Source organism: Lissotriton helveticus, chromosome 1_1 (assembly GCF_964261635.1).
Source record: "Lissotriton helveticus chromosome 1_1, aLisHel1.1, whole genome shotgun sequence".
NCBI classification, from domain to species: Eukaryota; Metazoa; Chordata; class Amphibia; order Caudata; family Salamandridae; genus Lissotriton; species Lissotriton helveticus.
In genome coordinates this window covers 743,867,732-743,892,926 of record NC_136057.1, presented here as the reverse complement: position 1 = coordinate 743,892,926, position 25,195 = coordinate 743,867,732, and the positions used below count along the sequence as shown (strand labels likewise).

The 25,195-nt window shown below is 42.3% G+C and overlaps 1 protein-coding gene across 4 annotated transcripts in view; it reads left to right on the top strand.

Moving 5' to 3' along the window:
• The window catches only part of TMEM117 (transmembrane protein 117), a 2,403,846-nt gene that overhangs the window by 578,914 nt on the left and 1,799,737 nt on the right, over window positions 1-25,195 (top strand). For all 4 annotated transcript variants that reach the window (XM_078655442.1, XM_078655429.1, XM_078655449.1 and 1 more), the window contains one exon: window positions 1,839-1,971. In XM_078655442.1, the coding sequence (XP_078511568.1) occupies window positions 1,839-1,971 (133 nt within the window). The remainder of the gene's footprint in view (window positions 1-1,838; window positions 1,972-25,195) is intronic.

The following is a 25,195-nucleotide window of genomic DNA, read 5'->3' as shown; positions in this document are numbered from 1 at the left end:
ACCATACCAAAATGACACTTTTCTTTTGAATATTCTATTAACGTTCCCGCTCATCATTTTTATTTTATTTTCTCACATGTGTTTTATTCCACCCAGCAGTGAATGTATCAATAATGATTACAATGTAGTCCATATGTTAGTTCAGCTTCCTTCACAGGGGTCAGGAGTTGACTTTCCCAGGAACATCTTCTAGCAAGTCGTGCCTTGGACGGGTTTCAATGACAAATGACATATCTCCTTCTGGAGTTGACATGCGCATTGTAGCTTTTTCAAGATGGAGTAATAGAACCTCCCAGGCCCAAAGATTACGATACATAAAAAATAGAAAAGAAACAGTTTTAGAACACAGACCAATTGAATGCACTGTGTACCACTTATCTCTACTCTATTCCCATTTCTTTATTTTCAACTATTGCGTTAAGGTTAAGCAGAACAAACAGCTTAGCAAAAGCAGCAGTGCAAGCTTCATGCATGCTGTAACATATAGCAGCCATTTTAATTCTAGTGAGCACATATGCAAGCTTCCCTAGTATGGTATGTAATGCAATATTAGTAATACGAACATGTTGATTAATTTAACGTTATGTCGAGAGGGTTGAGTACAAGCAAGTCGTGTTACGTGCGAATCCTTGCTCCATCACAATCACAAATCACAACAGTGCAGGATGTTCAAATGTGCCTATTTTCATAGATGTTCCTTTCTGTATGTTCTATGACAGGATAAATCCCAATTAACTTTGGGAACATAAACCAAAAGAGACAGTTCCTAATGGGATGTGGGGTCTTATGAGGTCTTACGACGGCATTGAAGTGGCACAAATACGTCTGTCTACAGAGAACGAGAGGAATGTTGGACTGAATACTGAGGGGCTTGTACAGTGCCTAATTTGTATAAAAATATAAGTGCTTGCACCACCCATCGCCTCTGCCAACGCTGCCTATGACTATACCAACACAACTAATAACATCACACTCCTGCAAGTGTGATGATTCAGACTATTCCAGGCTCCCAAAGCTAAAAGAATGGCTTGAGCAGACAGGCATTAGTCATGTTTTTATGTATTTTTAATTAATAAACAACTGTTGTGCTCACCCTTAACTTAGATAAACAGTGCCACTATGTTGCATACTGTCGTAAGTGTTATTCCCCAGCACCGGAAACCACCAGCTAAAATTAAGCACTGGGTTGTGGGCAGTGGTGTTATAAGTGTGCACACTAGCTCCAGTATTTGGGCAGTGGTGTTACAAGTGTGCACACTAGCTCCAATATTTCAGTGTTTCTGGAAGTCTGTCTCCAGAAGGGTAGGACAGATTACAGACAGTTGACCATCAGGCTCCAAATATAGTGGGTAGTTTCAACAGCATACAAAGAAGGTCTGAATCAAGAGACCGCCGGTGTGCACAAAGAAAGGGTAGGGGCATGCAGACTTCGGGCAGACTTTCCCTTGAAGTAAGAAACCGAGAGCCCACACGCTACTGGGAGAAATCTGTGCAACATTAGAAAAGATTAGCAAACACAAGGCACTTCCACTCAGCGAAAGGATTAGCAACAAAATAGTAACTAAATTAAAAATGGATGGGGGCAGCAGCATTGAGAAGCAGTGTAGAGCTGGAGACCAGTCACGAAATGTATGTTAAGTGGAGGTGGGGAAATGGACTGGTTGCAATTATTTTCTACCAAATTCTTCATTTGTTCCCCCCAATATGCATACAAAATATAGTAACTTGGTTATTGATGTCAAAACCGCCTGGAGCTTTTTTAGATGATAACGTTTTATTGATACTAATGTGTAATTATTAGAATTTCTGTATTAATGTGCCCTATATCCTCCTTACAGGTCAGTTTCTTCGGCTGAAAATGTTCCGTGATGATCACGGGTCTTGGATGACCATGTTCTTCAGCACCATCCTCTTCCTTTTCATCTTTTCACACATTTACAACCTGTGCCTCTTGATGGCGGGAAACATGAGGTAAGATGCGCTGTTCCTGCGTTGAGGAAACGAGGCATCCATGATGTCACAGAACTCCTTTCCAGTACCAAGCGTGCCACCCTAGCCCACCTTTACTCACACAAACATGACTGGCATTCTTTAATTCAGCAGGTACATTTGTATTGTGAACATGAAAAATGGCAATCCTGGCAGCTTGGCTCAAACCTGTGGTACAAATCAGAATGGATATTTTATCAGAAGTGTGAACTATGTGTCTGTGTTTGGTTGAAATGTGTGTCTTTTTTACAGAAGGAAAGATCACAGAGCACCAAGACTGAGGGCCTCATTTAGATTTTGTAGGAAACAGAACATCCTCCAGTTTCTGGATGAAACACTAAACATGCATTACATTCTACCGGATGAATTTCCTCCCTCATAAGAATAGTATTTTGGAAGAAATTCAACAGGTGGATTCTTCCCTGAGTTAAGTTTTTCCAGAAATGTTAGGATTTCATTGCCAAACTTTAAAGGAGGCCCTATGTCATCTTAAAATGTTAGTTGGAAAAAGTAAAAAGTTCACATGAAAAGATTTTTTTGAGGCCTCTCATGTTAAAATCACTCAATATCCTGCAAGGTTGTGGTTTGCCATTGATTCGAGCAATATTTGTGTCTGATATGTGTTTCTATATTATGATTCTTTACTGACTTAAATTCATTCAAAAGCAGATCAAACTCTTGCAGTGCTCAATTGGCCCAACAAGCAAGACAAACATTTGCATTTCAGAGCAATACTTTATAACTGCCAGGCAGTGCTTATATTGTAAAAAATATAGTGCCTGGGCCCTCATCAGGAGGCCACTGCAGCCTATACCACCATTGCCTATGCCAGCGCTGTCAGTCACAGTACCAAACCAGCTACTAACCACCACACTCCTCCCAGTGTGACAATTCAATATTCCAGGTCCCCAAAGCTTTAATATTCACATGAGCGGCAGGTAATAGTTATTTTAATGTATATTGAATTAGTAAACAGCTGTTGCTGTGTTCACTCTAAATCAGACACACACTTCACCATATGACAGACTGCCAATTAAGCGCCGGTGCAGAGCACCGGAAACCACCGGCTCAAATTAAGCACTTCTGTCAGGGCATCAAATTTTGGGGCGCAAAGAAATTTGCGTCACTGAATCACCAAAAGTGAGTGTAAATTGCATTCATTAACAGATGGCTTGGTTAGTACTTGAACCTTTTCTAAAGTGATTAGAGTGCTCTAGTTAACATGTGCTTAATCTGTCATCAGGTATCAATAAGAAAAACACTGGCAATAGCAAAGCCAGCAAGTCTCACATTTTATTTAAACAAGTATTGCCAGAGCATATAGTTATAACTTATAACTGAAAGTGCAGGGATGCATTCACACCTGCAGTCACTCATTCATCTATCAATGCACATAGTAACTCATCCTTGTACTCATCCATCTATTTATCCACACATTGACTCTTTCTTGCATCCTCCCACTCTTCCATCCACAATTTCACACACACAAAATCCCAGACTATGAAGAAGTGTTTACAGATATATGTCAGGACTATGAGCGATAACCTCACAGGTGATAGTACGCTTTACCAATACACACAGCACAACATAGTGTTTGAATGATAGTCTGTGATCCTTAGTGGTAACAACGGCCGAAGATCATCCACCTCACCCACCATCTCACCCGCCTCAATTAGAACCTCACCATAAGAAGGACACAAGCATTCTTTCACCTGCTCCTCATCGGCATGGGCAACCCATCACATTGCAAAGGACTTTTAATCGCTCAAACTTGAGTGACTGAGACTCTCATCTTTTATCTCATCTAGAATTGCCATGAGCAGGCAGCTACGTAACTAACAGCCAGATGGCTTAGAGTGTGGAAATGTTGGTATCGCAAAGCAGAGGGATAACATTTTGGAGGAGGCCCAAGTTCGGTCCCAAACGTTGCACTTCCCACCCACAGTGGCTCCTCTCGTATTGGTTCTGAGGGTGGATCAGATTGAAAATACTACTCAGTTAATTGATAAATCTCTCCACTGGCTGACTGCCTACACAACAAGTTTGACTGGTTAGCCAATCATATTATCAATTACAAGAAGGGTAGGGTGGGTGGGACCATCCCTAACAACTTTGGAGGGTGACTGTGTGGTACTCAATTTTAATAATCCATAAATACTGAGATCCCTTTTTCCCCAACTACTTAGTCCCACATAAGGGTACCCAGATTGTTGCACTGACACTTGGCTACTTCTATTCCCCTCCACCCCAGGTTGACAGAATGGGTCAAAACCACCTCGGTTTCATAGGGAGGACTATGCAAATGTGATCCCACTGAGAAAGCCAGATTTACCCCTTACAAACAGATTCTGGCATGGACCTTTGTGATTGACTACCCCTACGTCCACTTGAGGGACCCTTCCTACCAGAAATAATTCTGACCGAAATTAGAGAACCCCATAAGTCTTCTAAACGGAAGACGGGGCAGGCTAACTCATTTCTATTAGCAACCTGGAATGTGGCGCATATAGCAAATAAAGTGGGTGATGACTAATGGGCAAAAATCTGGCAGGAATGGGATTTAATCTCCTTCCTGGAACCTGGGCTACGTACCCTATTTTTGTAAATGGCTATCGTTCCTTCCAATCGAGGGCAGTATCAACACCATCCGGGAGGGCTAAGGGGGGTTTGCTAACATTGGTTCCAAATACGTCAGACCTAAAGATAAAAAGGTTTATAGAAAATAGCCTCTTGGCTATTAATAAACTTTTATAACAAATATTTTTGGCCCAATATGCACTTGGCCGTAGATGAGGTGAATAAGGAACTGAATGCTATTCTAAAATCACAAAGGCTTAAAGAACCCATATATGTCATCTGGCTTGGAGATTTTAATATCCACCCCTGTAAACACAATTAAGAGAAAGTATGTGGTATGGCAGATCTCATGGGTAACCCGCTGCATCACTTCTCTCACAGCACCTATGGTAATAGTCTGAATGATACACTCTCGGCTAGGGGGATGGTGATTGTGAATAATTATTCTTCTACCACTGAATCCCTACCTAAAACTTTTGGACGTTTTGAATATAAATCAACTCTAGACTTCTTTTTGATTTCTAACACCCTCAATGAGAGCTGTACCCACGCTGAGGCCCAACTTACATCTTTTAGCGATCATGCCATTTTAACTTTTGAGATCCCTTCTGCCCTTAGAGAATTGCCTAGACAGCAGGAAATAGCTCCACCATTATTCACAAGGAGAAATGGATATCAATTGAAGGGGGCTCAAACTGATACTGCCCAAATTCTATTTGAAATGGTCAGTAACTCTCTAGATAGCATAGAAATATGTTTGGACCCAAATAGCTCCCACAGTGCAACATTATTAGGTTTCACAAATCTATTGGATAACATAAAAAATGCACTAACACGGTATAAGTCTGATAGATCCAAAAAGCCAATGGCTGGTTCGATTCCCCTGCACAAAAGCCAAAAAAGGCCCTGGTAACAGCACTAAAGACACAACCTAGGGATGCAACACTAATTGCCTCCTTACTTAGGGACTATAAATCAGTAAGAACATCTAGGGAGAGGGTAAGGAGGGAGAAAATCTGGGCTAGCCTAGAGGATGCCTCAGAATCAGGAAACAGGAAAGAGTTTTGGGACATAATTAACGCTATTTACTTTAAGACCCAAGGAGATCCTGTCATAGACTTATACATAGGTGAAGATGATTGGGAGGCACACTACTCAAGCATTTTTTCCCTTGTTTCTTCTTACCCTAGACCTCCCAACTCAATAGGCCCTAATCCCCAGTAACATCTACTGTTTACTCTGTTGGAGGTAAAGTGTGGGCTGGAGGCTTGCAGCATGGGGAAAGCGCCTGGCCCAAACGGGGTCCCAATAGAATTTTTTCAGACTGATCAAGATCTTTGGGTCCCCTTGCTGAATTAAAAAAAAAAAAAAATAGCCATATTGGACCCCCCACCATCGTGAAAGATGAGCCTAATTGTTTCAATCTTCAAAAAGGGAGATAAGGGTATGGCTAGAAATTACAGACCCATCTCCCTTATTGACACAACTGACAAACTGATGGATCTTATTCTTTTATTTAGGCTCGAATCCTGGGGACAAGATAGGAATCTTTTAATGCAGACCCAGTATGGATTCCAATAGGGGAAGGGCACTGTTGATCAGTGCCTGAATCTCTTCTACATGGATAAATATGTAAGGGCTATGGGTGGGAAACCATATTTAGCTTTTATGGATTTAACTGCAGCGTTTGACTGCGTCTCCCACCCTAAGCTTCTGAACATTATAGAAGAGATGGGAAAGGGCCAGCCCCTAATTGACTTCATTCGTCAACTGTATACTCTGATGCCTCTGCATCTGTTTAGTATGGGAGGAATGGGGAGCGTACCTGCCCCTTTAAGATCTTAAGAGGCGTAAGGAAAGGCTGCGTTCTCGCACCGTTTCTATTTATACAAATGGTGTGGAGGATGTGCTGGCGGGCACATCCCTGGATGTTCCCATATTTGATTCCCAGTGGCCGATGATGCTGTACTGCTTTCCAGAACTGTTGTGGGTCTCCAGCATCTGATAACAGCATATGCGGCTTTTATGAGTACGCTGGACCTAAAAGTTAGCCAAGTGAAATCATTTATATGCTAACTGCAGGGGCCGGAATAAAAGATAAAGAACCACACTTTCATAAGGACTCAAAAAAATTGATGTGGTTAATTCATTTTCATATTTAGGAGCCCTCTTTGACAAAAATCAATCTTGGACACAGCTGGTGGAAGGAAGGGAAATGGCTATGGATAGGAGCTTAGTGGCACTAAAAACATTCATAAGGAGGCTGGGGCCAGACCTCTTGGCCCTATAAAAAGATCTATCATGTCAAAGCTGTATCAGCTGTGGTGTATAGGGAAGGTGTATGGGGCATGGTCCACCTTGAGCCACTACAGATAATTGATACTCAAGTTACATTTCTCATATAGAATTGTACCTTCCTTACATTACTGACTCAATTCGCCTGGCACCTCTCATGTTGTGGTTGTCGATTTGGCGTAGGGACACAGTCCCCCTAAACCAAACGATTATTACAGACACTCTCTGTTAGAAACGGGATCTCTGGCTGTCCAAGGCTTGCGCCAGAGTCAGTCAGAGACCACCACTTCCAAGTCAGGGCAAGGGAGTCACACACCAAGACAACCCCTGCTCACCCTCTAGGTAACGTGACGCGAGCAGCCAGGCTAAACTTGGAGGCTATGTAGGTTAAGTGTTTGTGCGCGCACCCAGCAACAACACCCAAGGCCCACCACAAAGGAAACTCCACACAAGGTTATATAGAAATAGCCTTTGTATTATATCAAAACACATTAGATAAGAACACACATTTTACAATGTGCCAACAGGCACAGGCAGAATTTACAGGGTATATGTACAAGACAGGGCCACCTGGACCACTGTCAGGAATCATCACGTTTTAGGAATAGTAATTAGCACATAGAACACTTTTAGAACAAGTTAGCACACAACCAGTAATTACTGGTAAAGGGCAGGTACCTCCTACGCAACCCTAACCACCTTAGGAAAATATTGCGCAGGGTACCAAGACCTCACTAGCAACACCTGTGCTAGGAGAAAAACAACCACCTAAGTATCACAATACCTGTAGGGGTATAAGCATGAACATTACACATGATGCCTAAACATTCAGAGGCGTAGGAAAGAAAACACATTATGCATCAAAACACATTCAGAGGTGTAAGGAAGGAAAACACATGATGCATCAAAACACATTCAGAGGTGTAAGGAAGGAAAACACATGATGCATCAAAACACATTCAGACGTGTAAAGACAAGCAATTGCGCAAAATTCACATGAGCCACAATCTGTGGCAGTCCCTAGGCCCTCTGGCCTTGTTGGGGCTAGGACGCCCTGTGTCCCAATGTCAGGGGGGCCTAAACGTGGCAGCTGCCCACGAAGGGCTGGGCAGCTGTAAGGCAATGATGGGGTCAACGTTGGAGCCTCGAGGGCTCAAGAACACAATGGGTGGGGCAAAATACAGCGCGGGAGCCACGGGGCTCTAACCAACTAACTGCCCCCTGAGCCTCGCTGGGCCCTAAATCACAGACTGGCACTCAAGAGCCTCTCTCAGGGCTCTAAAACAAAAGTGGGCTGGGAGCCTCGGGCTCTGCAACAAAGAATGCCCTCAGAGCCTCTCTATGCTCTAAACATAAGGATGCAGCCTCACTGGGCGGTGGGGTCCCTCACGGGGGACCCGGGAACACCTGGGGCGCCTTGAGCCTCTTCTGGGCTCTCAATAATATGTAGCGCTTATAAGCCTCTCGGGACTCTGGGCAATTGTGGCGCCGCTTTGCTGGAGTCCCCCCTCCTGGGGACTCAAAAGGACAATGGCCCCCGGAGCCCTCGTGGGCTCAAAATCATTATAAATGCCCCTGAAGCCCTCGTGGCTTCACAACACCACGAGATCGCGCTCCTGGGGGGTGGGGGGGCGGACACCGACAATGTGTCCCGGCGCCCCTCCCTTCTTCTCTGCTGCCACACTCACCGGGTCTCTTTGTAGCGGCGGCTTCCCTGGTGCTTGCGGGCAGTCTCGCTGGGGCCGCGGGCGGGGCTCCTCTTCCTCGGAGCCTTGCTGGCGGCGCTTCTCAAGGCGCGGGGCTTCCTTGGACTCCGGGCCTCGGCCGCCATTATTGCAGATTCACCCGGGCCCCCTCCTGGGACCCTGGGCTTTTTTTCATCACCGCGGGGCTCTCCCCTGGACATGGGAGCCCCCGCGAAAGCTCGCGCCACTTCCTACTTCCGGCTCCTCCCCCGATAACGCGGCGGGAGGCTCGGCCGGCTGGGCCAATCCCAGCGCAGCCGGGTGGGGATGCCAGCGGCTGCCTGTCTCTGGGGTCAGGGAGAGCTCGGGGTCGCGGCGGTGATCTCCCGGTCAAACAAGGGGTAGGCTCCCTCTCAAAAATCAATATTAAAGCGAGGTAGGCACTCGCTAAGCACGAATGAAGCGCTTCTAAGCGCTAAAGGCAGATGAAGCGCTCCCCAGCGCTATGACAGCAACCAAAGCGCTTCCAGGCGCTAGAAGCAGAGCAAAGCGCTATTAAGCGCTGGGGGCCAAAGGAAAGCGCTCCCAGGTGCTAGGGCAAACAGAAAGCCACAAATGTCCTTCAGGAATCCAGGGGCTGGGCAGGGCCCAGGGAGGCAAGCCTTCCCCTGGGCCCAAGCAGCAGCACGCCCCTGGCAGGATTCAACTTGGCAAAACAAGAACATTTTGGAAGGGGACACAGCCCCTTTTTATACAGCAAATCCCTTTGTCTAAAGGTGCAGGGTGGGGGAAAACCAGGCGCAGCTGGTTTGGGAGCACCCTTGATGTGCTCAGCCACCCCTCCCATTCACTAGGCAGGACAGGGTCATCAGCCGCACCACAGGGGGCGGAGTCAGCATTGTGTGGGGAAAACCCAGCCCCATTCAGGACCCAGGTGCACTCCTCCCCTCACATCAGCATGCTAATCTCAACATTCACCACTGGGCAGACCCATCCAGACTTCCTGGAGCCAGGCTCCAGCCAATCACGTGTCAGCACACTCAATACACTCGCTCACCCATGTCTAGAACTGGCACTTCCATACTAGACACATTCATGCCACATACATCATTACGCAGAATTCAATCTCACGAGTTCGCACATACCAAACTCGACCCTGCACTCCCCACACATCAGGAACTACCATGGTCACACATATTCCCCATGCATTCCTATGGGAGGGCAGGTCACTCACCACACATACACAGAGAGCTCACGCACTTTACACTGTACCACAGTGAAAAAGTGCGCAGAGACCTAAAATCACCAACACCAGGTTACAGAAATAGGCTAGGCAAAAGCAAAAAGTTGCGGGGTGAACCTGCCAAAAGGGCCAGGTCCAACACTCTCAAAATGGAGCCACAGCAGGAGTGGATGGTTAAGCTATGTTGAGCCGGAATTTGGCGCCTTAGGTTTGTTGAATCTTTTTAAGGCACCAATGACATGCTGTAACTTTTCCAAGCTGAGGTTGGCTGAGATCTTCAAGCTGAGGGCCCAATACGACCATAGAGAGAAGAATTGTGGTGCACTGATGGTCTGGATCTATCAACTAACACCCCCAATAGTGGAGGGTGAGTTTTAATATCTAGCAGAGGTCACACTGTCTTATCCTCCTGAGATTTTGGCCAAATCTGATCCCTTTGATGTGAGGTATCCAGGTGGAAGATTTAGGCACTCTGATTTACCTTTGTGCCCTGTGATTCTAAGACACCACAAAATGATTTGCATTTGGTATTTTTCTGTAGCATGTATGCTCAGGAAAGAAAGAAATGTATTGTACCAATTCTAAAGAGTCACAAATTTGCATTACATTTTTTTAAATCACTCCCGAACCCTTTTGCCTGCCTTGCAGTTGCATCTTTTTTATGGGCATATATGCGTAAAAGGAAATATGCAGTCCATTAATGAAGTATGAAGATCTTTACTTGTTCATTGTTTTATTACTATAAACTATATATATATATATATATATATATATATATATATATATATATATATATATATATATATATATATATATATATATATATATATATATATTACCTACTGGCAGTTAGGACCTAGTTTCCATAGGAAATCCGCAACATTCTATTGGGAATAACTTTGGCGCCGGTTGTTGAATCTTCGCGAATTTCTCAAAGAAGATGGGCTGCTCGGCTCCGCTCCTTCCCTGAAAGTCTTGGGAAGATTCGTCAAGCGGGGGCCGAGAAAAAAGGAGGGTCCCAAAACGTGTTTTCCCCATGTTCATTTCCATAGGACGATTAGACACGGCTACAGCCCGAACGGCTGAACGGAATTACAAGAAATTTGGCAAAATGGTAGAGTTTGATTCGCAGATCGCCCTTTTGTTTAAATGGTGTAAATCCCTCCAGTAGTTGTTGAGAAAATCAAGTGTGAAAAAATGTATATATCTGGGCGGAGCCTAACCACACATCTCATCGTGAGATCTGATTGGCTGTCAGCACTTCATCCAAAAAGTGTTGGCAGCCATATTGGGACCAATAGACATGATAGCACCTCATTAAAAAGTATTGAAGTTAATAGAAGGTTTTAGGACTTTAGTTACATTATAAATCATTTGTTGATGGTACCATACTCATTTTAGGAATTGCGGTGTGTTCTAAGGTGATTTTACCATGTGAAAAAGCCTTCTGCTGGGATATCATGAATCATGTTTGAAAGAAAACTATTATCTCATGCTTTTCCCACAGTGGTTTGGAAGGGGATCTATAAGCTAAACTGAAAGCATATTTTCTGTAAATTCACATTATCTTTCTCAGTCATATGAGAATGAAGTCTGACATTCTCAGTAAAACATGTACATCCAACAAGGACAGAGACTGTCAGTTGATTCCTTCGTGTTCTACTGCAGCTTCCCAGAGTGTTCTAAAGAACAACTAGAGCGCTAATAGTCCTACTTATTACAAAGGTGTAGCACACCTGAAGCCATCTTGATTGGAATAAAGTGGTAACTCTTAAAACATTTAATTTAAAAAGGAACAAAATCAGGGGGTTCATTTTGCCATCGAAAGTATGATTAGTGCTTCAGAAAGAAAAATTAGAGCACATTTTGAGTGACTTCTCAAATCCTCTTCTATTTCATTAAAAAATTCTGATATGCAGTCTCCCAAGATGGCCATCAGAGACAAAAGAGCCCAAATGTAGCCCAAATATCACCCAGATGTAGCCCAAGTATAGCCCAATGACAGAATGTCCCAGAGTGTTCTAAAGAACAACTAGAGCGCTAACAGTCTTACTAATGACAAAAGTATGGCACACCTGAAGTCATCTTGATTGGAATGAAGTGGTAACACATAAAACATTTAATTTGTAAAGGAACAGCATGAGGGGGTTCATTTGCCATAGAAATTATGATTAGTGCTGAAGAAAGAAAAATTAGGGCACATTTTGACTGCTCAAATCCTCTTCTATTACATTAATAAAATTCTGACAAGCAGACTGAAACATGCAATTTGAATACCAGCAGCAGACTTCCCTGGTGAGCAGTAGCTTTACTACAGTGATCTAATGAGCAACTAGAGTGCTAACATTCAGAATATATGGCACATGTGTGACACATATGAATGCCTTCTTGATAGAACCAAAGTAAACAAGCTTTGAAAATGCAATAGATCTCGCCCTCGTTTAAGTTAAAGCCATTCTGTTTGTAATGAGGTGGCTTTTTAGCTTTGCTTTTATTAGTGTTTTTCAAACTTTCATGCAAATAACATGCATATGAATGCATATATGTATATGTATGCATGCATTTATATTTGTATTTATATAGATATGCAGATTATATATGTTTATATATGTATGTGTATATATATATATATATATACGTACACATACATATATATAAATGCATATATATGTATATATATATGTGTGCATGTAGAGGTAGAGGTGTAGAGGTAGAGGTGTAGAGGTGTAGAGGTAGAGGTGTAGAGGTAGAGGTGTAGAGGTAGAGGTGTAGAGGTAGAGGTGTAGAGGTAGAGGTGTAGAGGTAGAGGTGTAGAGGTAGAGGTGTAGAGGTAGAGGTGTAGAGGTGTAGAGGTGTAGAGGTGTAGAGGTAGAGGTGTAGAGGTAGAGGTGTAGAGGTAGAGGTGTAGAGGTAGAGGTGTAGAGGTAGAGGTGTAGAGGTAGAGGTGTAGAGGTAGAGGTGTAGCGGTAGAGGTGTAGTGGTAGAGGTGTAGAGGTAGAGGTAGAGGTGTAGAGGTAGAGGTGTAGAGGTAGAGGTGTAGAGGTAGAGGTGTAGAGGTAGAGGTGTAGAGGTGTAGAGGTGTAGAGGTAGAGGTGTAGAGGTAGAGGTGTAGAGGTAGAGGTGTAGAGGTAGAGGTGTAGAGGTAGAGGTGTAGAGGTAGAGGTGTAGAGGTGTAGAGGTAGAGGTGTAGAGGTGTAGAGGTAGAGGTAGAGGTGTAGAGGTAGAGGTGTAGAGGTAGAGGTGTAGAGGTAGAGACTAGTAGAGAGAGAGTAATAGAGAGTAGAGAGTGAGTAGTAGAGAGTAGTAGAGAGCAGTAGAGAGAGTAGCAGAGAGTGAGTAGTAGAGAGTAGTAGAGAGTAAGTAGTAGAGTGAGTAGTAGAGAGCAGTAGAGAGTGAGTAGTAGAGAGTAGTAAAGAGTGAGTAGTAGAGAGTAGTAGAGTGAGTAGTCGAGAGAGAGTAGTAGAGAGTAGTGGAGAATATTCCAAAGTTTGGCACAGCACCACTTGCACAACAAGTCCAATCAAATCATATCACTTAGAATCCTTATTGAAGCGCTGAATCTTGGTGTATATTAAAAGGCTTTTATTTTCCTTAAGTTTATGTACCACAGCCAGCCGACTCGTTTCGTTCTGTACAACAGAACTTCTTCAGGGCGTTCTTATTTCCTACAAGTTATGTCAGTATCCTGTTGTCATATAACTAGATATTTCTTCCAAATGTTAAACGAGTCGTAAGTACATTCTTATTCAAAGTGACTAGGTATCAATTTTACCCACACAATTCGGACAGACTTGAGTAATTTATACCATCCTCAAAGTCAGTCTTTCAAAAATTCAAAAGTATAGGACATGATAATCCAAATCCAAATGTTTCTCAAGAAAAGTCATTTTCAATCGTTCGGAATATCGGCGTTTGGGCAGATATGACCCACGGACACCGTTTATGACTTTTCTTGAGAAGCATTTGGATTTGGATTATCATGTCCTATACTTTGGAATTTTTGAAAGACTGACTTTGAGGATGGTATAAATTACTCAAGTCCATAGATGCTGCTGGGAACGCCCCCAGCAACACCCATTGCACGCCCCTTTAACGCAGGACACTGCGTTAAAGGGACTGATATTTATCAGGCAGGATTACGACACAAAAAGTGGCTTAGTCCTGCCTGATAAATATCATTCGGTCTTCTGCGCCACCGGAACGTCACAAAAAGTGACGTTCTGGAGGCGCAAGGGGCTCGTAAATAAGGCCCCATAGGTTTCACACTCGTTATAGTTAGGAATTAGCATTTAAAAAACCTTTGAAATTCACTGAAAAAAACATAGGTTTCACACCAGTTATAGTTAGCTGGACATTTTACTCATACAAAACCATTGAAATCCCCTCGTTATAGTTAGTTGTACTCACTATAACTCGCGCCCCCGTAATCCACTGCTGATGATGTCACATATTACATCATTCATGACACGGTCAGTGACATCACTGATGACATCTCAAATGACATCACTGATGACATCACTGATGACATCATCCAGTGAATGTGGTTTGCTTTGATATTTAAATATGTATTATAAATACACTACTTTGCATTGAAGAATGAGTGGATATATAAATATAAATGTGTGGATGGTGGATTTAGTAACAGTGTCATTGATTGTTTCCTTGACTAATTTGTAGAGTGTCACAATATATAATGTGTAGTTACTAAACTGTGTGAAAGTCTTTATTACTTTGTCTTAATTGCTATGTTAAAGACTATATTTGTTATTGGTTTCTTAACTGAGTATTTGTATGGGTAAATGAATGTCTATGTGGTTTGGTGGGGGGGTGTGATTGCCAAAAAATGTGTGAATAGTTCATTCAGTAGGTATATGAGGTTACGACTACATGTTATAACAGTTGTTTCAGTGAGTGTATATGTTTATGGGTGTGGTGGTGATGAAATATTTCTCTCAATGGTACATCTCCATTAAACTTGAAAAAAAAGGCAGTGTATGTAACAGTTATATCTAATTAAGTGTACCTAAGACTTAGTGATTGTATGAGTCACTATATGGATAACTGTATACTTGTAATAGTGATTTTATAACACACTAAGTGTGAGTTACTATCTATATAAATAGATGAAGTGGTGTTTGTATAAGTGTGTAGGTGAGTAAATGTAAGTATAATGAATTGTTGCATAAGTCAGAAGGATGTCTTTATAAGTGAATACAATATGTGCTGGTGTGTAATGTTGAAATAGGCGTATAAGTATATTTGATAGTGTTCTGCTGATTATTCACTGCATATAACACTGAATCTATAGGTTAGTGATTAGATGTGTGTATAGTTCTATGAATAACTGAGTGGGTGTTTAGAAATTTCTATTGGTGTGTCAATGGTTTCAAATATGGCACTTTCTATTTTACAGTGAGTGATGAAAGATTATACTAGTGTGTGATGAGGTGTATTTGATTGTCACATGGATGATGTCATCAGTGATGTAATCAGTGATGTCGTTTGAGATGTCATCAGTGATCACACTGACCATGTCATGAATGATGTAATATGTGACATCATCAGCAGTGGATTGCGGGCGCGCGAGTGATAGTGAGTACAACTAACTATAAAGGGGGAATTTCCATGGTTTTGTATGTACTAACTATATTTCGCGCACCCGCAATCCACTGCTGGTGATGTCACATATTACATCATTCATGACATGGTCAGTGACATCACTGATGACATCTCAAATGACATCAATGATGACATCATCCAGTGAATGTGGTTTGCTTTGTTATTTAAATATGCATTATATATATATATATATATAGCAATTTGCAATGAAGTATGAGTGGATATATAAAAATATATATTTGGATGGAGGACTTTAACAATGTATAGTGTCTCACTAAATATAGTGGATAGTGACTAAACTGTGTGAATATCTGTATCACTTTGTCAGTTGTTGTGTAAACTGGTTCTCCAGTTGGTTACTAGCTATGTGAAAGTCTATATTAGTTATTGATTAGTTAATTGAGTATCTGTATGGGAGAGGGAATGTGTGTGTGGTTCGGTGGAGGGTGTGTGACTGCCCAAAGATGTGTGAATAGTTGATTCAGTAGATATATGAAGTTAAAACTACATGTTCTAACAGTTGTTTGGGTGAGTGAATATCTTTATGGGTGTGGTGATGAGCAAATATATTTCTCAATGGTACATGTCCAACAAACTAGAAAAATAAAAGGCAGTGTATGTGTCGGTTGTTGTATATAAATAAGTATACATAAGACTCAATGATTGTGTGAGTGACTGTATGGATAACTGTATACTTGTAATAATGATTTTATAATATACTAAATATGACTTACTATCTAAATGAATAGATGAAGTGGTGTTTGTATAAGTGTGTAGCTAACTAAGTATGTAATTATGATCCATTGTTTGCATAAGTGAGTAGGATAACTTCATATGTGGATAGGTTGTGTGCTGGTGTGTAATGTCGATATAGGTGTATAAGTATTTTTGATAGTGTTCTATTTTTCATTGACAGCATGTATGAGTGAATCTACAGGTAAGTGATTAGATGTGTGTATACATCTAGGAATCAATGAGTGGGTTTTTAAATACTTGTATTGCTGTGTCAATGGATTCAAATATGATACTCTGTATTTTACAAAGAGTGATGAAAGATTTTACTAGTGTATGAAAAGGTGTATGTGATTGTCACGTGGATGATGTCATCAGTGATGTCATCATTAATGTCATTTGAGATGTCATCAGTGATGTCACTGACCATGTCATGAATGATGTGATATGTGACATCATCAGCAGTGGATTGCGGGTGCACGAAATATAGTTAGTACAACTAACTATATAGGAGCAATTTCAATGGTTTTGTATGAGTGAAATGTCCAGCTAACTATAACACCCCTAAAACTTATAGTTTTTTTAGTGAATTTCAAAGGTTTTTTAAATGCTAATTCCTAACTATATAATGCCTGAAACCTATGGTTTTTTCAGTGAATTTGCAAGGTTTTTTAAATGCTAATTCCGAACTATATAAGGCCTGAAACCTATGGTTTTTTCTTTCAATTTCAACGTTTTTTTAAATGACAATTTTTAAATGTAATAATTTGGTTTTTTTTTTATACTGATTTACTACATTTTGCAGGCAGGTGTTCGGAGGGCACGCCCCCTTTTTACAACACTCTGCAGGGCAACCCCTGGCGCGTTTGCAGAGGAGGAACTAATTCCCCTTGCATACTGGGGGTTCCTGGGGGGGCAACTAGCCCACCAGGAGCCTCCAGTATAAGCCAGGGGGCTGCATTGCAGAGAGGTGTAATGAGGCCACACCCTTTTTTACACCTTTCTGCAACGCAGCCCCCAGGCGTGTTTGCAGAGGGGAAACTAATTCCCCTTGCATACTGGGGGTCCCTGGGGGCCAACTACCCCACCTGGAACCTGCAGTATGCGCCAGAGGGCTGCATTGCAGAGAGGTGTAATGAGGCCACACTCTTTTTTACACCTCTCTGCAGCGCAACCCCTGGCATGTTTGCAGAGTAGGAACTAATTCCCCTTGCATACTGGGGGTCTCTGGGGGCCATCTAGCCCACCAGGAGCCTCCAGTATGCACCAAGGGGCTGCGTTGCTTTGCCCCGGGGGTGGAAGTCCCCGGGGAAGTGTGGGGGGATTGTGGACCCATCACACTTCTATATCACCATGCCCCCGTGATTTTTTCCCCCCGTGAGATAATTTTTTTAAAAACAGACCAGGTTTAAAAAAAAAACAAATGGTCCTTGTGGGACCACCTGGGCAGGCCTAGGGTGTCAGGGTGTATCTACCCTGCCCCCTTTTTGTGTTCTTCACGTTTGTTTTTTTGCTTTCTTTTGCCTTTGTCTATCGAGCACAAGATGGATGCCAACACTTCCTGGTTAGAAGTGTTGACAGCCAATGAGCATGCAGCTTTCTCGGGAAGGCATGCTGATTGGCTGCCACTGTCTGTCAACACTAGCACAAGATGGATGCCAACACTTCCTGGTTAGAAGTGTTGACAGCCAATGAGCATGCAGCTTTCTCGGGAAGGCATTCTGATTGGCTGCCACTGTCTGTCAACACTCCAAACCAGGAAGTGTTGGCAGCCATCTTGTGCCTCGGTAGAACAAAGGCACAAGAAAGCAGTGAAACAAAGGTGCAAAACAGGCAAAGGGAGCAGGGTAGAAGCACCCTGACCCCCTAGGCATGCTCAGGGGGTCCCACAAGGAAACACGATATTCCAAACAATTAAAAATGACTTTTCTTGAGAAAAATTTGGATTTGGATTATCATGTCCTATACTTTTGAAGTTTTGAAAGACTGACATTGAGGATGCTATAAATTACTCAAGTCTGCCCGAATTGTGTGGGTAAAATTGATACCTAGTCACTTTGAATAAGAATGTACTCACGTCTCGTCTAACATTTGGAAGAAATATCTAGTTATATGACAACAGGATACCGACATAACTTGAAGGAAATAAGAACGCCCTGAAGAAGTTCTGTTGTACAGAACGAAACGCGTCGGCTAGCTGTGGTACATAAACTTAAGGAAAATAAAAGCATTTGAATATACACCAAGATTCAGCGCTTCAATAAGGACCCTAAGTGATATGATTTGATTGGATTTGTTGTGCAAGTGGTGCTGTGCCAAACTTTGGAATATTCTCTACTACTCACTCTCTACTACTCCACTACTCTCTAATACTCACTCTCTACTGCTCATTCTCTACTACTCTACTACTCTCTACTACTCTCTCTCTACTACTCACTCCCTAGTACTCACTATCTACTACTCTCTACTACTCACTCTCTACTACTCTCTACTCTACTACTCACTCTCTACTATTCTCTCTCTCTACTACTCACTCTATACTACTCTCTCTCTACTACTCTCTCTCTACTACTCTCTACTACTCACTCTCTACTACTCACTCTACTACTCACTCTCTACTACTCTCTACTATTCTCTCTCTCTCTGCTACTCACTCTCTACTACTCTCTACTACTCACTCTCTACTACTCACTCACTACTACTCTCTACTACTTACTCTCTACTACTCACTCACTACTACTCTCTACTACTCACTCTCTACTGCTCTCTACTACTCACTCTACTACTTACTCTCTACTACTCTTTACTACTCACTCTCTACTACTTACTCTCTACTACTCTTTACTACTCACTCTCTACTACTCACTCTCTGCTACTCTCTCTACTACTCTCTATATCTCACTCTCTACCTCGCTACCTCTCTCTACTAGTCTCTACCTCTCTACCTCTACCTCTCTACCTCTCTCTACACGCACACATATACACATATATATGCATATATATGCATATGCATTTATATATATGTATGTGTATATATATATATACATACATATATAAACATATATAATCTGCATATCTATATAAATACAAATATAAATGCATGCATACATATATGTTACATATGCATGTTATTTACATGAAAGTTTGAAAAACACTAATAAAAGCAAAGCTAAAAAGCCACCTCATTACAAACAGAATGGCTTTAACTTAAATGAGGGCGAGATCTATTGCATTCCCAATGCTTGTTTACTTTGGTTCCTTCAAGAAAGCATTCAGATGTGTCACACATTTGCCATAAATTCTGAATGTTAGCACTCTAGTTGCTCATTAGATCACTGTAGTAAAGCTACTGCTCACCAGGGAAGTCTGCTGCTGGTATTCAAAGTGCATGTTTCAGTCTGCATGTCAGAATTATTTTAATGAAATAGAAGAGGATTTGAGAAGTCACTCAAAATGTGCCCTAATTTTTCTTTCTGAAGCACTAATCATACTTTCTATGGCAAAATGAACCCCCTCATTTTGTTCCTTTTTACATTAAATGTTTTCAGACTTACCGCTTCATTCCAATCAAGATGGCTTCTGGTGTGCCATACTTTTCTCATAAGTAAGACTGTTAGCGCTCTAGTTGTTCTTTAGAACACTCTGGGACATTCTGTCATTGGGCTATACTTGGGCTACATCTGGGTGATATTTGGGCTACATTTGGCTCTTTTGTCTCTGGTGGCCATCTTGGGAGACTGCATGTCAGAATTTTTTAATGAAATGGAAGAGGATTTGAGAAGTCACTCAAAATGTGCCCTAATTTTTCTTTCTGCAGCACTAATCATACTTTCTATGGCAAAATATACCCCCTCATTTTGTGTCTTTTTAAATTAAATGTTTTAAGAGTTACCACTTTATTCCAATCAAAATGGCTTCAGGTGTGCCATAGCTTTGTAATAAGTAGGACTGTTAGCGCTCTAGTTGTTCTTTAGAACACTCTGGGAAGCTGCAGTAGAACACAAAGGAATCAACTGACAGTCTCTGTCCTTGTTGGATGTACATGTTTTACTGAGAATGTCAGACTTCATTCTCACATGACTGAGAAAGATAATATGAATTTGCAAAAAATATGCTTTCAGCTTAGCTTATAGATCCCCTTCACAACCACTGTGGGAAAAGCATGAGATAATAGTTTTCTTTCAAACATGATTCATGATATCCCAGCAGAAGGCTTTTTCACATGGTAAAATCACCTTAGAACACACCACAATTCTTAAAATTAGTATGGTACTATCAACAAATGATTTATAATGTAACTAAAGTCTTAAAACCTTCTATTAACTGCAATACTTTTTAATGAGGTGCTATCATGTATATTGGTCCCAAGATGGCTGCCAACAGTTTCTGGTTTGGAGTGTTGACAGACAGTTGACAGCCAATCAGCATGCAGCTTGTGCTCGGAAAGGTAAGCTTACAGTAAGCTGCTTTAGATATATATATTTTATATATATTTTTTCTCTTTTGATTTACTGGAGGGATTTTCACCAAATATAGAAAAGGCACTTCTGCATACCAGTCCCTACAATTTCCTATGGAAATTAACATGGGGAAAACACGTTTTGGGACCCCCCTTTTTTCTCAGCCCTCACTTCACGAATCCGCCCGAAACTTTCAGGGAAGGAGCGCAGCAGAGCTGGCCAAAATTTGGGAAAATTACACGCAAATTCCTCAACCGGCGCCAAAGTTATTCACAATAGAATGTTGCGGATTTATGATTACGTACTGGCAGTCACCAGTAGGTAGTTATAGTTAGGACCTTGTTTCTATTCAAAAAGCATTTGTTCTTTTCCCGATAACTTTGGCACCTGCGTTGCAGAGTGGTGGTCCAGACCACGCCCCTTTTTACACCTCTCTCCAATGCAGCTCTGTGGCACTTACTGGAGGTACCTGGTTGGCTAGTTGGGCCCCAGGGACCGTCAGGATTCAAGGGGACTTAATCTCCCAGCTTAAAATGGCCACAGGGCAAGTTTGCACACATGTCACAGCAGGCCCCCCCTCCCTTCACCACTGTGCAAATGCGCCCCGTAGCCTGTTTTAAGAGGTAGTTTTAATCCCCCTGCCCTATTATGTTCTAGGGCCTAACAGAGGAGGTCATGCTTATCACAGGGGTACCCCAACACATAGTTTTCCCTAGTGTATGTAGGTGTTTCCACTATATTCTAAGTGTCTTTTAGCATACCACTCGCTCTAGGCCTAGTGAGTCAGAGTCTGTTACCACCAGTACCCGTCTCAAAAAGTTGTGGGCGCAGAATGATTTTGTAACAAGGCCTCTTTCTGCTCCTCTGTTGGTTCTTTCTGCACATGTCTTGCTTCTTCCTGCACTTTTCTTCGTCTTTGTGGACTTCTGTTGCATCTTTCTGCATTTCTTTTGCTTCTTTCTGTGCGTTTTTTCTTATATCTTCACATGTCCTACTTCTATAGGCATAGTTAGAAACTAGCATTTGAAAAACATTTGAAATTCACTGAAATAACCATAGGTTTCAGGCACGTTATAGTTAGAAATTAGCGTTTAAAAAACCATCAGTGCCATCAGAGATGCCATTTGAGATGTCATCAGTGATGTCACTGACCATGTCATGAGTGATGTAATATGTGACGTCATCAGCAGTGCATTGCAGGGGCGCGAGTTATAGTTAGCAGAACTAACTATAACGGAGGAATTTCTATGAGTGAAATGTCCAGCTAACTATAACACCCCTGAAACCCATGGTTATATATATATTATACCTAGTCATTTTTTACCTATTTACCTAATGTATTTCCTTAAATGTGTTTTATATGGATATTCATTAAAAACCTGATCAAGGGGGTCTTGTTTATGGAAAGAACTGTGACTGGTTGTGATTTTATAGGCCTGTTTTATCTACTTTTATGATCAGAACAAAAAAGATCGAATAAAGTTTCTAATGAATGGATTGATAGTCTTTGATGAGTGTGAGTACTTGTGGCAGTGTGTGGCTTTTATTCTGGTGGATGTTGGAGAGCTGTTGATACTGAGAAACTGTTAGTCTGTGAGGGGTGTAAGAGTGCTCCCAATATTGTGTATGACTGTTAGTCTCGAAGGAACGCACCCCGGTTATCTACAACCACCTGATTGCCTTCCAAACAAATGAAGAGTCAGGCAGACAATAGAGAATCCAAATAATTGTTTATTGGCAATACTCTGCAGAAGAATCCAATCTGACCTGCACCCTAAGATGTCTGCTGAGGGACTGGCCCCCCAACAGTCTGCAATGCATATTCATTCCTCAAAGAACCCCCAACGAAGCCCAGAGTGGAAAGTTACTGACCCAGGCCGAACATGAACAAAGAAGGCACAGAAGGATGGGCTACCGCCTGCTAGATGGGTACATGCTATCTGCAACTCAAGGTTACCGTGCTGAGTCTCAGCGTCTCCTAACGTGGGAACAGAACTACATTTACACATATACATAGGTATGCAAGAGCGAAATGGCCTTTTCATTAGTAAGTGGAGAATCAGCCTTGAACAGGTAGGAAAATAATAACCAAATACAGTGTTCTGCTGAGGCAAGCAATACGAATGAGGCCTAGTTCAGACACAGCCTAATAGGGATTACAAAATACAAAACAAAGTCACTCTCGCTAACTAAAGCTTGTACGTTGCCAAGATAACTCAGTGGGTTGCATAACATGAATACATATAGTGTCTATTTAGCCGCACACTGCTAACCTAACCTAATATAACATAGAATGGGGTTTTCAAACCTAAAAGACCCTCCTTTTAGCAGGGGTGGCTAAATGCTTTATTGAGTCTATCCGGTAGGGTCTTTACAATTCTAAGTGGGGAGAAAGAAAATGCATAGTCACTCAAATTGCGAGGGAAAATAAAGCAGCACATGAGGTACAAAATCTACTTAGTATTCAAAAATACCTCCATCGATGAGCATCCTATCCTGTATAACTTGCATAATCATAGTAGAGACCTTATTATCACATCCTGGCAATCTAGGGGTAGGGGTGAGCTTGCTCACACAATAGGTGTAACATGCTGGAAGGTAATCGACACATAGGCCACATGTGAAGATGACACCTGCAATAGCTGCTAGGAAAAGTAGTATCTTCCAACTCCAGGATGTTAGTAGACCCCAGAACCACCCTGTGAGGGACCATGAACCATTATCCTGGTGGATATCTGAAGCAAGCCTGTATAATATCTGTATTTCCGAATATACATTTGGGGCGTGATCGGGAATGTAAACACAACTGCTGCTGATGATGCGGTAGGCTCCACCCCTATCAGCAAGGATGACGTCTAAAACCATCTAGTTTTGAAAAGCAATGAGCATGGTAGCCTGAAGATCGGCTGTAAGATTAGTCAGTATACCTGCAGTAGTATTAATAACTCCCTCTACTACTCTGGCGAGGCAACAAATATTACGACTATTGAACATGGGGCCCAGAACGGCAGAATGTCCTCCATTATGTCAAAATTGGTGTAGGGAAGTATCTGTTTGATCTATATCCTCTGGGTTGACGACTCTTTTGACTTGATGCAAACGTAGATCCCTATGCTGTAGCCTATGATCTTTGTGATAATTAGACGGTGCAAAGTAAACGGGAGGTAAAAGAAAGGAGACATAACACTGGCCAGACCATCACATGGGAAGCCATGTATAAGCCAGTTTCCCACAAACGAAGTATACACTTGGAGGTATAAGCACAGGTGGGCAACTAGTAGTGTTCAATCGGTATGTGTACTTACAACTGCTCTGTCCTACTGGAATGTTCCTTGAGCATTCAACATAAAAAATACCTGATGTATGAATCACAGGGACAGGCATAGCTTTGTCTTTGATGATATTTCGTTCCTGGAAACATTTAAAGTGTTCAGTAGCATTAAATCCTTGAAAATACAACATTTCATTTTGCAGCCAAGTGACATTCCTATTATCTTTATAAACATTCATGCAAGCTTCTGGATGTAAGGTACCCTCCTTTCCATCTGTCCCAGGTGTATATCCCTGCTGTACGACTATATACTCCAACACTGCTTCGTAATCGGACCGTAGCATGTTCATAACATCAGCATGATAGGGAATGTACACCATAGAAAGCAACTGGAGGCATGCCTCACAGCTACCCAAGTTTGACAGGGGTAACAACACCAGTAAATCGTTCTTGTGGATAACTGAGGGGAGTAACCCACTGACCCAACAATTTGTGCCATTAGTGGTACTGTGTACCTGGTGAAGCATTTGTAAAAAAACATTTTTGACATAAGTCTGTCTGTCTCTCTTTATGCGGGCCAGTGAAACAAACAGGTGCTCAGGTGGAGCCGGGGTAGTCCCTATCAAAGTGTGCACAGGATACCATACTACCCTAAATAATTTGATCATTACTATGAGAAGGAGCACAACTACCACTATCATACTTCCAGTAGACCAACGAGACCACATAGGGGCTGCTGATCCCCCATGGCAGCACGGCTAAATAGTTACATGCAAAACGCTTTATGAACTGGAGCCACTAGGATACAACCGACCAGAGGGGCACAAGTCACCCAGCATTTGTCTAGAGCCTCGATGGCAGGCTCATATTGTTCATCAAATGAAGCAGTCCCTCGGGGGGACCACAGGATCGCATCTCTCAATGGAAACAAATCTGTCTTCTTTCAGGATAGGGAATCCTCCCTCCTGGTTAAGTACCCTCAACAATCCTAGCCAGTGTCCAGGGCAGTGCACCAGTGTAGCTCCCTCTAATCTAATGTTGGCACCTTAGGCATAGCACCTACATCTCGAGTCCTTCCCTAACTACTGGACTCTCCCCTGGGGCACTGTCCCACAGTCGCGGGCGCAAGTTATACCTGGGAACCCCAGGCACTTCTTCATCAACAAAAAGGGGTAGAAATTCAGGCTCAGCAGGACATTGAGACTTAGGTGCCTGTGAATCAGATGGGGAAGATGCCGAGGCTGCCCTTATCTCCGGAGGGACCGCTTCAAGGAAGGTAGCGTCACTTTCTGCTTCCGTCCATGCCCAACTCAACTGGGCATCA